Here is a 15,947-nt window from a genome sequence, read left to right as displayed (position 1 = left end):
AAAAAGCCACCGAATATCAACTACCACTGTGGGTCGCATTTATAGACTAGAAGAAGGCATTTGATTGCATTGAAACTGGGGCAGTGGTTCAGTCCCTTCAGAACGCCCGTATTGATCACCGTTACACTAACCTCATAAAAAATATCTACAACAATCCAACTTTAAAGGTTAACTTACCACCAGAAACTCAACCTGTCAAGATTCAGAGAGGAGTTAGACAGGGAGATACACTCTCTCCAAAACTGTTCACCTGTGTACTGGAGGACATTTTCAAGAAGTTGGATTGGGTAGAACGTGGAATTAATATAGAGGACAAGAGACTCAGTAACCTACAATTTGCGGATGACATAGTACTGCTTGCGAACAACCCGGACGACCTTCAAGCTATGATACAGGATCTCAATCAAGCATCTGAGGAGTGTGGTTTAAAAATGAACCTCGACAAAACCAAGATCATGACCAACATGCTAAAGAGTACCGCAAAACATCAGCGTAAATGGCACTTTCATCGACAAAGTGGAAAAGTATGTGTGTCAAGAGGTCGTAATGGGAAAGTACAATCAGGCTAACGAAATTGACAGGCGCATAAAACTGGCGTGGGCAGCTTACTCCAAACTCAAGTTCGCGTTCAACATGAAAATCAGTGCCGACCAAAAAGCTCGTATTCACGACCAGTGCATTTTGCCAGTGCTTACGTATGGGGCTGAGACTTGGGTTTTTACTAAGGAGATCCTCCACAAACTTCAGGTGGCTCAGAGGGCAATTGAGAGAAAACTAGTAGTAGTTACACTGAGAGACCGTAAAAGAAACGAATGGGTCAGAGAGCAGAGCAAAGTGAGCGATGTAACCAAACGTGTTGCGAAATTGAAATGGGAGTGGGCTGGCCATGTCACCCGCAAGCATGGCTCGTGGTGCAAGGCAGTGATAGAATAGAGACCGTCGGGTGAGAAACACCGGAGAGGAAGACCGCAGATGCGTTGGTACGACGATACCAAAAGACTGGTGGGAACAAAGTGGTTGGAAACTGCTCAAGACCAGAAAAGATGGCATAAGCTGAAGGAGGCCTACACCTTAGAGGTTGAGAACGGCAAAAGAAGAAGAAGATTACAATCTGTGAGCCAGTATCTACAATATAAAGACACTGCATTTCATAAATCATAAGGCAATATCACCTAAAGATCTATCCTCTGCGCTGGCCCAGTCGAGAATGAATAGAAAACCGAATGCGCCACTATACTAATACTATGGGGCACAAAAAAACGCGCCTTTATAAACCGTTATCAAAATGTAGCAAGTTGCATTTTTAAAATCAGTCACTGAAAAAAGTCGCTAATGCGTGCGCATGTATAGAAAGCTATGTGTTAATTTTTTTCCGATTTCAGACTTACGTTTAAAAGCATGCATTTAATCGCAGTGCGTGCTCAGCCTACCTAACTATGAAAATACACCGATATGATCAAAGACAAATTAATAATGTTATTAGTCTCTCAATTCTAAAGCCGACGTATAACAAAACCTTTCAGTAGGACATAGTAAATACTATGTTAATAACTAAGAACTAATTAAAATTAATTCTATGCGATTTCGAGTTTGGTTTTCAGATAGCTAGTTTAATTTAATTCATTATTGTACTGCCTGACTCGTTTTTATTTCTTCTGCAAAGTCTGGAAAATCATTTTCGAATACCGATTTTTTCGCGCCTAATGCCTTAAACCTGTTCAATGGTTTTATTTAGGTCCCTTTTTCTAGATCTTACTCAATATGGCAATCAAACAAAAGGCACAATGGTGAAGTTAGCGTATAAATAATAAACACTTTTTGTACTTCTTCAATATTGAAATAATTTTTAGTTTGTTTATTTTATGCCTAAGATTGGTTTATTTAACTATAATTCATGTTTTTGTTAAATGTGTAAGCATTCTTATCCGTTGGAAAGAGCGGTCTTCCCTAACACAGGTTCTGCGAACTTAAAAGGGAAGTCCTACAAATACTATTTACTAAAATGCTAAATAAATAAATTTTTGATTTTGATTTTTGATTTTTTTTTTGATCATCATCATCATCAGCCGGAAGACGTCCACTGCTAGATAAAGGCCTCCCCCAAAGATTTCCACGACGTTAGGTCCAGCGCTGCCCTCATCCAACGTATTCCGGCATCTTGACTAGATCGTCGGTCTATCTTGTGGGGGGCCTACCAGCACTGCGTCTTCCGGTACGTGGTCGCCATTCGAGGACTTTTCTGCCCCAAAGGCCGTTTGTCCGTTAAACTATGTGCCTTTCAAACTTTTTGTACTTATTTGCATGCAATTCATGTTATTTCAAGTCCTGAAGATAGATAATATAATACGACTAACAGCACTCACGGCCATTAAAAACAATTGATCCCTTATCTAACTAGCTTTGTGTGTGGTTTAAAATACTTACAACAATTATTCTGTCATAGCAAATAGTCCGTCCAGAAGATGGACGTATCCGTTGCGGTATAATTGTATCCGCTTTATACCACAATATTTATTAGGCTGTTTCATTATTATGTTTGAATGCTGTTTAAAATAGAAAGGACATTAATTCGATAATAACGGAACGTACAAAAAGGTTACCAATAATTTGATATTAACTAACAGCCAAATAACACATTATTGTGGAGTGAGTAATTATATATATATATGAGATTTCCAACTATATATTGACTCATCACGATATCTCTGGAACCACAAGGCGTAGATACTAGAAATTTGTTAGGAAAATTCCTTTCGCCGAGTAGAGGTCAGCAAAGATTTTACGCAATACGCAAGAGTTTTTTTTATTATGAACAGAACAACGTCTGTCGGGTCAACTAGTATTTATTATATTACTCACTCAAAAATTCTACTGCCAAGGTATATTCATTCGGAATTCTGTAATTGTTAAAATATTTTTGGAATAGGTAAGACACTCGTTGAACCACTTAGGACAATCTGGGTAGCGAGTCAGACTCGTGCCAGAAGATGTCAAGCTGAAGACAGTATTCCGCGACTGGCTGTTTCAAACAGTATGTTACTTAATTACGCTAGGAATTGAGTCATCTTAATTTTTTTACAGTAAATGCGGAGTTTTCTGCCTTCATTTGTTTTCATATAACAAATTCAGTAACGTTGAAGTATGTACTGCACGAAATAAAAAAAATTGAATTGATAAAATTATACATTTTTTTATAATTTGTTCAAATTTTAGTTTGTCGGAAGCATTGAATCTCAAGTGAATATGGAAGAAATGTCCAGAATAGGGCCAGTTAAAATAAATATGGTAATCACAACTGCAGTTGCTCTGCAAATAATAACAGCCTCAGCGACGATGTGTTCGTCGGATAGCAAGCGGCATGTCCCCAAATACCATTTAGTGCAAAAGTTTCATCGTTCTAAGCATAGTGTCGCAGCAAGAGCGAATTTTATCTCTCTCACCAGCTGTCGCAGACTTGGTATCGAGAAGAAAGCTTTGGCGCTCAATTTTAGCCCCCTTTATAAATCTCTCGAAGAAGATGAGTTTACTTGCGAGGTATTAAAGTGCCCGGAGGTACGCGGAGCGACTTCCCTGACAAATGATTCGAGATATGATTACTATAGCATTTATGCGAAGCCGATAGGTGAGTAACAAAAGCTTATATACCTAATTAACTATATTACAAAATTATATATTATGCTTAAGCTATCAGCTCCTACGGTTACAGTTTAAACAAAATTGGAAATTTTATAATTCGCCATGTCAATATTTGTTGTTTTAGCGCCAATTGTAATCTGTTAAAGTATCAGCTATTACTATCATTATATTGACAACAGCAGAATAAATTAATAGCAGATAAATAGTCAATAAGCAAGTTCTAATAATAATTACGTCAATTTCTATAATAGTAGCAGCAATATCAAAATTGTACAGGTATTTCTTTGAGTCAATAGGTGGATCATATTACAATGGTTCAAATACTGGCAGACAAATAGATTTACGAATTAATTCAGAATACTTGCCCCACACCCTTCGCATCAAGGACGTGAAACGTTTTCACATTATTGCGTACAAACAAACGTTTCGGCAAATATCCTCGAATGCGCTACACAGTATTTATTTAATATTTAAGCCTTAAACTACTATTAATTATAAAAAACTGTTGGTCTATAATTAGATCATAATTAATAATTTTAATTAATATAAATTCTAGTTATATTGCATCTCACTGCTGGGCGAAGGCCTCCACCTTCTTCAACAATATTTTGTCGGCTGTTGCTCGGGTTCAGAGTACTCCTTCAAAGGCAATTAATTCGTCGATCCACCTGATAAGTCTGCCTCTTTTTCGTTTTGCGTCCCTCGGATACCATAATGTGAACATACTACTCCAGCTATTGCTAGATCTTCTTGTTATATGTCCTGCCCAGTTCCATTTCATTCTTTTCGTTATACTTGCTACATCTTGCAATTTACTCTTTTTTCTTAAATTTTTATTTGGTATTTTATCTATTAGCATGTTTAAAAAAACCTTTCCATGTTTTGCTGTGCTGTTTTTACTTTCCTAAGCTGACTCCTATTCAATACACAGTATTAACAGCCACAAAATACCCTGAATTTATAATTATGCTGAACCCACAGGACACATGAAGTTTCTCACGTAACCTTCGCGTGAGTTTCACCACCTTGCGAGAAAGCACTAGCATTCATCTCCATCCAGTATTTACTATGAAGTTGCCATACGGAACTCTACAAAGTAGCTCGGGATCGCTTGTTTCTTTGAGCTTGCTTTACCAGTTTAGCAGGATTAATAATTAGATAGCCTTCCTTATTAATTTGGCTATAGGTTTTCATTTTCCATCAAGTGAACCAATAATTATTGTTAATTTGTCTTATTTTGTACAAAATAAAAACCGTAAATGTCAAGCACAAAAATTACACACTATGTACCCAGACTGTCTACGCGTAAAATAAAAGTTATTGTTTTGCCAAAAGTTAATACTAGATTTTTAATAAGATCTTGTGACTTGATACAATAGAAAGTATGAAGATTTAGATTTTATTAATGATTATTAATATATTTATAAAATTATTAAAATAAAGGTAAAAATGCTATACATTAAAAAACAAGTGCATTTGTACCATATTATTTATGAATTTTATGATGTTAACGCAATTAATATTAGTAAGCAATTTACCCGCAAAATTTAAAAAGTAATCGTGTAATCTGTGATGTATTATAAGTATTTTGATGTATGCTGTTTGATTTCCTTATAAAAAAAAGAGTTTATCAAATCCTCTTTCTAAAAAAAAACAGTTCTAGAGATTAGCACATATAAACTAACAAAATAATCTTCAGCTTTATTATATTAGATTACATTGCGAGAAACTGAACGCAAATCACAATAATATGGTGGATAGAGAGGAGTATATCAGCTGCTCATATAATATTTTCAGTATGCACGTTGTTTCTCATTTAGGAAACAAAGGGAAATCGGGCAAGTGGCTTATCTAATAGAAAGTGGGAGGCTCCTATGCACAGGATGTTGGCTAGATTATGGGCACCACAACGGCGCCTATTTCTGCCGTGAAGCAGTAATGTGTAAGCATTATTGTGTTTCGGACAGGGCGCTGTAGCTAGTGGAATTACTGGGCAATCGTGACTTAACATCATGTCTCAAGGAAACGAAAGCAATTGTAGTGCTGCTCAGAATTTTTGGGTTTTTCAAGAATCCTGAGCGGCACTGCATTGTAATGGGCAGGGCCCTTATTGTCATAAAAAAAGTGAAATTCAGGAAGACGTCTGCAATACAAAGGTGAGATGCCTTGTCTGTCTTTGACGTAGGAATTTGATATATACGTATTTTTATGTTACGAAAAATAGTTTAAGAGAAAATATCAGCACTTCTATTTTCTCTTCAACTTGTTTTTCGTAAAATCGGCCATTTCGGCATTTTTCGCCGGCAAAGCTTCTGTTCTTCATAACCCTTTCCTTTTCTTTATATCCTATCTTTTTCATCGTTGACGGTTTCTTTCTTCTTCTGTGCAAGCTATATTGTGTTTCAATTTAAAGCGCGCAGCTGTAGCTAATGACATTACTGGGCTCCAATGATATTATAGTATAAAAAGAGGTAAACACTTATAATACATCACAGATGAGGTCACTAGCGCGCCGAAAATCAATCGCCTAAATTGAGTCAATTGGTTCCTTTGGTCGTAGTCGCTCTCTCGATACGAAAACGGTAGACACGCGTTTTTGTTGACAGAATTGCTTACAATTTGATAAAGGTAAAACATTAAAATGCCGTCTTGAGTTATAGGAAGATGCACTAATTACGAAAGTAAAAAAAAATCATAGCACATACCACAGTTAAGAAATAATGAATTATAAAATTTTATTTGATCTCATTATTTATCTAAAAAAATAAATATGTCGCCATGACAACGCCGATTGCCGCCAAGCCGATCATAGATCAACGTACAGAAATGACAATTATATGCTGTCTGTTGCGGGATGATCGAGGTAGAATATTTTAGGAAATGATGTTAAAAAGTCGTTGTTGCAGTGAATGTAATACGAAATGTAATAATTTTTAATAAACAAGCGCGTATATAGGTAGCTGAACTATCAAACTACTAAATAAGTTTTGGAGTGGGTAGCGGATGTAGACAGTGAGTGCTATTTGTTAACGTAGGAGTTTTTTCAATAACACTGTCCCTTTCAGTATATCCCTTGCTAACTGCATAAGAATCACTGGATCATTTTCTTCTTCTCCCATTACCTTATTGTAATAAACCCTCAACAAACATGAACTTACAAATGAATCGTAATTTAGGCATAAATCACGGTTTACGGTAACAAATCATATGTGATGAATTAACTGTATTTTTTCTTTACAAATACGAAACAATTAGCAAATTACAGTTATCTCTTTTTCGCTTGCGATCATTCCATTTACTATCCTTCTTTGACATGTAATCGTAATGTAGTGTGCTATTGCAATGTTAAATTATTCATGTGTGCGTTAGTGTATCATTTTCAAACACCGAATGTTGTTGACGTAACCTATCTATACTTTTAAATATCATTGCTGGGCTCATGAGACTTTTGACACCCCATGAAGATGCCGCTCAGAAATGTTGTATGGATGGGAAGTACACTATAAATTTATGTTTACCAGCTGTATTGCTAAAAAATAAAATGATGATATAATAGGTAGGTTTAGTATAAGTTTTAGTATTTCTTTACAGCTTCAAGGGACCGCGGGAATAATTAAGTATTTGATGTTAATTTCGCCTTGATTTCGAGAGCCGAAGAATGAATAATATGAGAATATTCACAACATTTTACGAATATTTTCAGCTGACGCAAACGCCACGTGCGTTCCAGCAACTGGCATGTTTTACTTCCTGCAGTTACAGCTCAACAGCTCGCAGTCTCAGCTGTCTTGCAGCAATAAGGGCGGTGTACTCGCCGACGTTAGCAGCGAGCACAGAACTGATGCACTGTCGCAGCTGTTGATCGGAGCTGGGGTGCCTAGTGCGTTCGTGGGCATGCAGAGGAGTGACCAAAAGTTTTATGCAACAAATGGTACGATATATTACACTCAAAAGACACTTTAAGGATTGGATTAGCACCGCAACGTGTCCGCACCGGGGCCGGACTAATCGTGTAGGCTGGTTCATTTTCATGCTTACATGCGAAAAAAAAATAAAAATTGAATATTTTTATCATGATGTATTCATAAGTTCAACATTGTTCTATTACCTATAAGCATACGACTTAATAGTTTCGTTACCAATGATTTGCTTTGCTTTCCTAAATAATTTGAAATAAATGCGGTGTGCACGAGATACCGGTAAGGATCCGGTTTCAAGTATCAGAAGACTAAACATTTCTCTACGTTTTCCGGTTGGGTATCCGTCAATATTCTATTTCTTAGTAACGCGTTGGGGACACCTTGTTGGGGTTGGGGATACCTCTTTAAGGAATTAATTTTGAGAAAATAAGTAACTTACGTGACCTTTATTTATATGTATTTATCTGTCACTTCTAGGTGATCCACTTGATTGTACTAGCTACCGCGCATGGTCCCCTGGTCACCCTCGACGGAACTCGTCGTATAGTTGCGTTGTTCTAACTCATCAACACACGTGGCGGTCTGTCGCTTGCGAAGATACACTACCATCATTGTGCGAGATTATGCCTGGTGGGCCCTATGAACCAGGGTCATTGTACAGCAAGAAGGGACATAGCAATGGGTCTGGCGCGCAGCCATCTCCTTTGCCATGGATAATAAATTATATGAATTCTGACTTTTAAATACAATTTATACTTACCTACTTATTAAAAATTTGATGCAAGTTGTAGCTTTGAAAAATATAATTGATTAATAATAATTATTTGTAAAATAATGGCCGTTTTTCTATGAGTTACCCATTTGTTAGCATCTCGTAAAGTAGATTGTAAAGATATTTTATTGCCAGTTAATATTAATCATAATATTTATTTAGTCCCACTCGTTGGTGTGGGTCAGTTATGTGTCTGCATAATATATCACATCAATCCCAAAGTTGTTTTTTTGTTCAAGTAAGTATTATATAGGTTTTCTTGTAGGTGTGTAGTTTCAGTTTGATATTCTAGTACCAAATCAATTCACGTTATAAAATTAAATAAAAACTTTCATCGTTTTATAATAATATTAATTACAATTTATGTAAAGTGATGCCTAATAAAATCAAACGACATGACTCAATACGAGTAAGTTTAAAAATAAATTTAAATTAAGTAAATTAAACCTCTCTAGTTATAGAGTACTACAGTAGTCATTCATGTAGTAAATAAATAAAGGCATTATCCGAGTTTTAACAATTAAAAAGATATTATACATGGAGTTCCTAATGACAAGACCATCCAACCAGCTACTACAAGTAGCGCCTGTAGCATGACATATGGACCAGCCATCGCCTCCTTCGACCATAATTTAGGAAAACGAATGACCCGCACCACTGGTCTGCATGGCGTGATGTTTGCCAGTGAAATAATTAAGGCGTTACATTTTTATCCGAGTAGGTACGTGTATCATATAGATAATATTATATGACCAAGCAGAGAAGTAATAATATAGGTAGATACTCATCCTACATACTCAATCAAAGTTTAATATTATAAATGTTTTGTAAAGGATAAGATAATATAATCATAATATACATTACAATATTGAGAGAGACTAATGCTAATAATTTATGTTTATAATTATAAATTCACTTCACTGACATTTGACACTGACACATAAGACTGAATTTGATAGAGATTAGAGAGTGTTAGTTGATAGAGCTTCTCTTCTGTGTTTCCAAAGGGCAAAGACCAAAACTAGTTAATATAAATAAACAAAACAGTAATAGTAGACAATAATAATTGAAAGTTATAAATAAGAATTGAGTATAATTGTGTTTCTGGCGTGATTTTATTTGATAAAATTTAATACTTAATAAAATACGTTTGGATATTAAACTACATAATATCATTATTGTCTTCAAAATATTTCATAGAATGGGCCAAGGAAAAAGTCAATTTACTGAAGATGAACTTCAAGATTATGAGGTACCTACCTAAGTATTTATTATTGAAAATGTCTTATTTTGTACTTGCACTAGTAATTGATAATTCGGTACGTTTCTTCTAGGACCTTACCTACTTCACTAAAAAAGAAGTTCTATAGTAAGTATAATAATTACAACGAATACTATTTAGTGTTTGATAGATTAAATGTACAGATATTTGAACTTAAAATTTATTTTGTAGTGCTCATCAAAAATTTAAAGCTTTAGCACCTGAGAAAGTTGGCCACAATAAGAATGCAAAGCTGCCAATGGCAAAAATCCTCCAGTACCCAGAACTACGAGTGAATCCATTCAGGGACAGAATCTGTAAAGTATTTAGTTCAAGCAATGATGGTGATTGTACTTTTGAAGATTTTCTTGATATGATGTCTGTGTTTAGTGAGAGTGCTCCTAAAGGTGTTAAAGCCGAACATGCATTCAGAATATTTGGTATGTATATATTTTGTGTATTACTTGATGATTAAATCAAATTAGAGCAAAAATTGATATTTAAACTACTTTCTCTAACTCAACCTGGACTATATTACAATAATTGGCTATTTTTGACATCCTAACTCCTCAAGGTAATCTACAGATGTCTAGCCTCAGGGTGTGCCCTTGGAGACCCCAGTGTTTGGTATAGAGGCATGGAGGTATAAGAGACACCCATCCAATGTGAGTGGCTGTCTCTTTTACATCCATGCCAGTTCTGCACAGGTAACTGTCAGCAACATGTATATTAAAGATCTTAGGTTTTTGAAAGAGCTATGACCCATCATCTATTATATTATTATTATATATTGCTATGGGGCAACACTGCCGATATTAATACAATATTTGTGCTGCAGAAGAGGGCTATTCGCGATATTTATAACCTAGGTCCTAAAGAATCATTGAGAGCAAAATTCAAAGAAATTAACTTCTTGACTGTTGCTTCTCAATATATTCTTGATAATGTAATGTATGTTTATAGGCACATAAGTGAATTTGCCAGAAACTGTCATAACCATAATGTTAACACCAGGAACAGACATAAACTTATGATGCCTACTACTTGGCTAAGTCGAGTTAGTAAGTCTTTTGTGGGGCGATGTATATGCTTTTACAACAAGATCCCAGAAAATGTTCAAAATAAAAGTATAACATTATTCAAAACAATTGTTAAAAAATGTTTGTGTGGTAAAGGTTACTATAACATAAATGACTTTCTTAATGATACCACAGATTGGGAATGGAGTGACCGCCCTCAGGCTATTAAATAATAAGTTTAATTGTACAATATTACATTGTAAATATATTTATTTGATGAAAAAAAAAAAGCCCGCTGAGTTTGTTGCGCCCATTCTTCTCAGGTCTGAGGCATTCATTTTGGAACGGGTGTTAGTTTTTTGACTTTCAATAAGTGATGTCACATCCTATTTTGAATAAAAATATTTGAATTTATCATCCAATATAACATATTGGATGGATGGAGGGATCTAATCGCAGTCATGAAATATTTTTTTGAAGAGAAAACTTCTTTAGCAGTGTTGAGCATATTTCTTTGATACATGACCTGATCGAAAATTCGTAAGACAGTTGTTGAAATGACCGATGAAAGCTGATTTTTCTGAGAGATAACTGTTGTGTGTACACCCTGAGTTCTAGCCTTTGAGCCACCATCTTTTTTATTGGAATTCTATCATATTACAATGTTCATTCATTTGATATCATAAGCAGACACTTCAGTTTTATGTGTATGTCTAATGCCAAGCTATATCTTAAAAGACTAAATCCACTCTTTAATATATCTCTCTCTAATATCATTAACACCTACATATTATCATTTCAAACACTTTAATAAAGTAATCTGATTGACTTTTATGTGATTTCTTACAGACTTTGATGGAGATGACATGATTGGAGTATCTGATTTAAGGGAGGTTATTGAAAGACTGTGCGGAGCTGAGTTAAAACTCAGCGACTCAGAAATACAGCAACTGGTGCAAAATGTTCTTGAAGAAGCTGACTTGGATGATGATGGGGCACTCTCATTTGCAGAGTTTGAGCATATAATTGATAAGAGTTCAGATTTTTGTCAGTGAGTATATTAAACCAGTCACCTGTTTATTACCACACTTGAACAGAAAACCTGTGTAAAATAGCAGCCAAGTATAGTATAGTCTGAACATAACCATAGTCCACATAATCCTAGAATGTGAGGGTATGGGTCGACCAACAGGCACTAAGTCTTGGTAGGCTGAGGTCGCTCCTAGAGCTCGGATGATGTGGGCTTGTGATATTGTACTGTAATTATTTTGTTATAGCACCTTAGATTTTTTGTGGTTGAGGAGGACAAATGAATGTATGGGTCACATGATGTTAAGTGATCACCGCCACCCATATTTTCTTGCTACACCAGAGGAATAAAAGGAGTGTCGCTACCCTTTTAGAATTATGTACATGTCTAGATTTAGCTTCAGGAGGATGTAATCCAGCATCACATCAGGGGTGACCTAGCTTAGCCATCCATGTAGACTGCAGATGTCAACCAAATATTGATATTACCTTCATCATCCTTGGATTATGGGCGTGATTCCATCTGGGGTTAGCGAGCGAATATTATATCCGTTTAGCCAGCGGATTACATATAACAAAGGCAGTTGCGCTGTAACAGATAGTGAGTGTGGACATATTCGAGAATAAAATGTCGCGCTAAGACCATGTCCATAATAAATATTAATGAAGGGAATGAGATAAAACAACACATTTTTCTATGATCCATATAATATGTATTACTTATCATTAAATTTGAATTATGAGGATAAGTAGCTAGGCTCTAAGTGGTATTTTCCTTTATAATAAAGAATTTATATATATTTTTTTTTTATGGAATAGGAGGACAAAAGAGTGTATGGGTCACCTGGTGTTAAGTGATCACTTCATTTCATTCATGAATTTGTTCATTAATTTTGTTTACAAATTTAATTTACATCCTGTGCAAAGGAGCCTCCCACTGCTGTCTCACTTGCAATGTTATACCGCTAATAGAATAATTATTATATCTTGTCTTATTTCAGCTCATTCCGGATAAGGTTGTGAATGAAAATTCAGTAACTGCCATCTCTTTTTACTCAAAAATTTCATGAATATTAATATTATTGGGTGTTGTTATTTAAATATTGCACTTTTTTACATTTATATAGCCAGTAGCTTTCCAATGTTGTTTATAATACTTATATTAACTTTACTACTATATAACTTTGCTATACCTACATTTTAAAATTTTACTGCCTTACAAATAAACTAAGCCTAAAGTTATACCTGATAATAAACCGAGAATATGCGAAATGGTGACTATATCACTGACAACACTGTCAATACAATTGTAATTTTGAGCCTATGGATTGCAACCCGTGCCACTAAATACCTAAATAAAAAAAATTAAAATTCTGAAGTATACCGAATGTCAAGCAGTCTTACAAATAAACGGGAATCTTGATACTGCCGTATTAAGCAATCCTATGCAAAATATCTATTTGTTTTTGCATATTCTTGGTTTCTTCTCAGTTATAACTTTATACCAATTTTATTTTCAAGGCCGATAATGTTTAAGTAATTGTTTTGATCCATTAAGTGCCAAAAAAGTTTTTATATTTTTATTATTATAATATTAGTATTTATTTATAGGTTAAATTTTTTTATTAAGTAATTAAAAAGCATCAAACTTAAGTGATTGATAATAAATGTTATAATTATTATTATGTTAACATTGTTATGGCTGACTGAAAAATGATAAGGTCCATTTAATAAATGAATTTTTATTGTGAAGCATTTTCTTGTGGTCAACTAAAATAATAATATTGTAATGGCTTCATGATTATTAAGTATACCATTCAATAAAATAATATCCGGACAACCGAGCCTTGCTCGGATTTTTAAGAATGTACAAAATTGAATTTAAAAAAAAAACTAATAGGACATCTGGATTCGAACCGGGTCTTCTGCTTTCCGGATCACCCAATGTCCCATCTGAGCTACTATAGTCTTGTATATAGTGCCGAAATTTACCTTTGTATTCTAAAGTTATTGTAGCTGTTTCTCATTTAAACGGATAAAACTACATTTTTTTTAAATTGAAACCTAGCTAGATCGATTTATCGCCCCCGAAACCCCCTATATACTAAATTTTATGAAAATCGTTGGAGCCGATTCCGAGATTCCAATTATATATATATATGTATACAAGAATTGCTCATTTAAAGATATAAGATTTATGTACAATATGAGTCCACGTGACTGTGTGATATGTTTCTTGCTTAGATTATTTATACGTCTAGATAGTCTCTTGCTTTAGACAACCGATAAAAACAGACCAGAAATATTAGTTTAGTGTGCGTGACAAGCTACGTTTAACACTCGCGATTTGTATGACACTTTGTGTTAGTGTGCGTGCATTGCTCAAAATAGAGGGTAGTTCTAAACTGAATTTTTTTCGACGTTTTCACAGCAGTCTATCTAGACGTATAAGTCTCTCATTTATAAATGATCTATGGTTTTTTTTTGTTAAGATATTAACATTTTTGTAGGTAGGTACTTACTTTCAGATTTTTTGAAATTTTATTTATTTATTCTAATTAGGTAGGTACGTATTTAAATCATTTCAGATTTACGCAATATCATAATATATATACATCAGTAAAATTTTTTTTTCATTCATTTTGAAATTGGCAACATTTATTAATATAATATAGATCTTAGACTAAGGATTGATATCCGCTGCGTACCTACTAGATACCGCACTACCTAAGAACAATAGCTTTTTTATTACGGCAACTATAGATACTTGTGTGCGTGGTATCTTGACACTCAATGGCATCTTTCAAATTTTGTAATTTAATACGCTTCGTGTTATTTTACATTGAAATGAATAAAATACAAAATACTTAATGATGATATGTGATTTCCCAGTGAATTTCTTATTTCTTGTAGTATTATTTTTACAAAGTTTTAGTACGCAACCCGGGATTTTAGTTTCAACTATTAACAAAGTTTAACAGAACATGTGGCACGTCAACGTCACACATTGTCCGAGACTAGCCCGAGTATGCCCACTTAGGCGTAGTATAGTATAGTAGGCGCACTTTGCGACTAGGCCTGCGGTATCTAGTTGAAGGGCAGTGGAGACCAATCCTTAATCTAAGATATAGATACTCAATTTAACTATTGACTGAACATACGTAGTAGGTATATTCCATTTCATGAAATTAAGTAGGTAGCTGATGTCACTTAAGGAGTGGATCAACAAAATGGTGGCGATAGACGGGTTTCTACATAATAGAACACTTTACACATTGAAGTTAAGTTTATCATTATAATGAAAAATTATTTCCCATGCCTACATAAAAATATGTTTGTAAATATGATTATTTTTTTGCAACATCTTGTTATTGTTAAGTGTTAAGAAACATCCTGGATCAAATTATAGTTGATGCAGCTTAGGAACTTAAAGCTAAAACATAAAGAAAATTTTATTTTAGTGTAACCTAGTTTTTTTTATGGCAACTGGTGTGTGATCACCGCCAAATGTGGGCACATTCTCTTGCATCACCAGAGGATTCACAGGAGCGTTGCCGGCCTTTAAGGAAGGTGTACGAAAGTATGATTGAGTCTGATAAAGAAATATATAAACATTTACTTACATAACAATTCTGAAAGGATTACAACTTGCATACCACTTTAAAACCATTCGGTAGTAACTAATTGTTATTAGGGCATTCCATTGATACTCCGTCAGTTGATCGACAAAAACCGGTGGGAGTGAGCAGATCTTTTTTTTTTAACTCTGCAACTTTTGATACTTTAGTTATAGGAACGGTGTTTTCGTGAAGAAGATACTGTATTTTTGGTATTCTTTGTTTTTTTTAAATCAAACGTAACATTTTTAAACGAGTCTTACGCAAATCGCTGTATTCTTCGAGGAAACATTATTTTGTGGTCACTACATAGTCCTAATCCAAATTTACTTGATCTTTAGGGGTTATGACAAAGTAAAGGTCCAGCAAAGGTGGTAGTAGGTATCAAGTCAGAACTAACTAACAGAACATACATACTGTATACATATATAGTCATATTTGTCTTCCTAAAATTATATCATTAAGTTGTATTTATTTGTTTTCAATGTAACTATATAATTTCTAGTATTATTTTATTCTAAGTTGATAGCCAAATGATTTCAAACATTTTTATTGATGTTCATTTCATTGAATAATATTAATAAAATTGTAAGAAATAAGTATAATATAAAATTCCAAAATTGAACTGCATTTTATTTCGCTCTTTTTTTATGCATGCTCCTGGTACACTCAAAATACATTCAGAGGGAATTT

General features: G+C 34.4%; 2 protein-coding genes across 2 annotated transcripts; both read left to right on the top strand.

Moving 5' to 3' along the window:
- The first annotated feature begins 3,333 nt into the window (after positions 1-3,333).
- On the top strand, positions 3,334-8,612 carry LOC126980067 (uncharacterized). The gene is made up of 4 exons (XM_050829686.1): positions 3,334-3,622; positions 7,340-7,567; positions 8,034-8,238; positions 8,594-8,612. The coding sequence occupies exons 1-4, from the start codon at positions 3,334-3,336 to the stop codon at positions 8,610-8,612; spliced, it is 741 nt and encodes a 246-aa protein (XP_050685643.1).
- Positions 8,613-9,334: 722 nt separating this feature from the next.
- On the top strand, positions 9,335-15,879 carry LOC126979943 (calcium and integrin-binding protein 1-like). Its single transcript, XM_050829540.1, has 5 exons — positions 9,335-9,580; positions 9,663-9,697; positions 9,782-10,029; positions 11,458-11,659; positions 12,639-15,879. The coding sequence occupies exons 1-5, from the start codon at positions 9,530-9,532 to the stop codon at positions 12,658-12,660; spliced, it is 558 nt and encodes a 185-aa protein (XP_050685497.1). The 5' UTR covers positions 9,335-9,529; the 3' UTR covers positions 12,661-15,879.
- The last annotated feature ends 68 nt before the right edge of the window (positions 15,880-15,947 follow it).

Source organism: Leptidea sinapis, chromosome 4 (genome assembly GCF_905404315.1).
Source record: "Leptidea sinapis chromosome 4, ilLepSina1.1, whole genome shotgun sequence".
Lineage (NCBI taxonomy): Eukaryota > Metazoa > Arthropoda > Insecta > Lepidoptera > Pieridae > Leptidea > Leptidea sinapis.
This window is presented reverse-complemented; position numbering and strand designations above follow the sequence as displayed.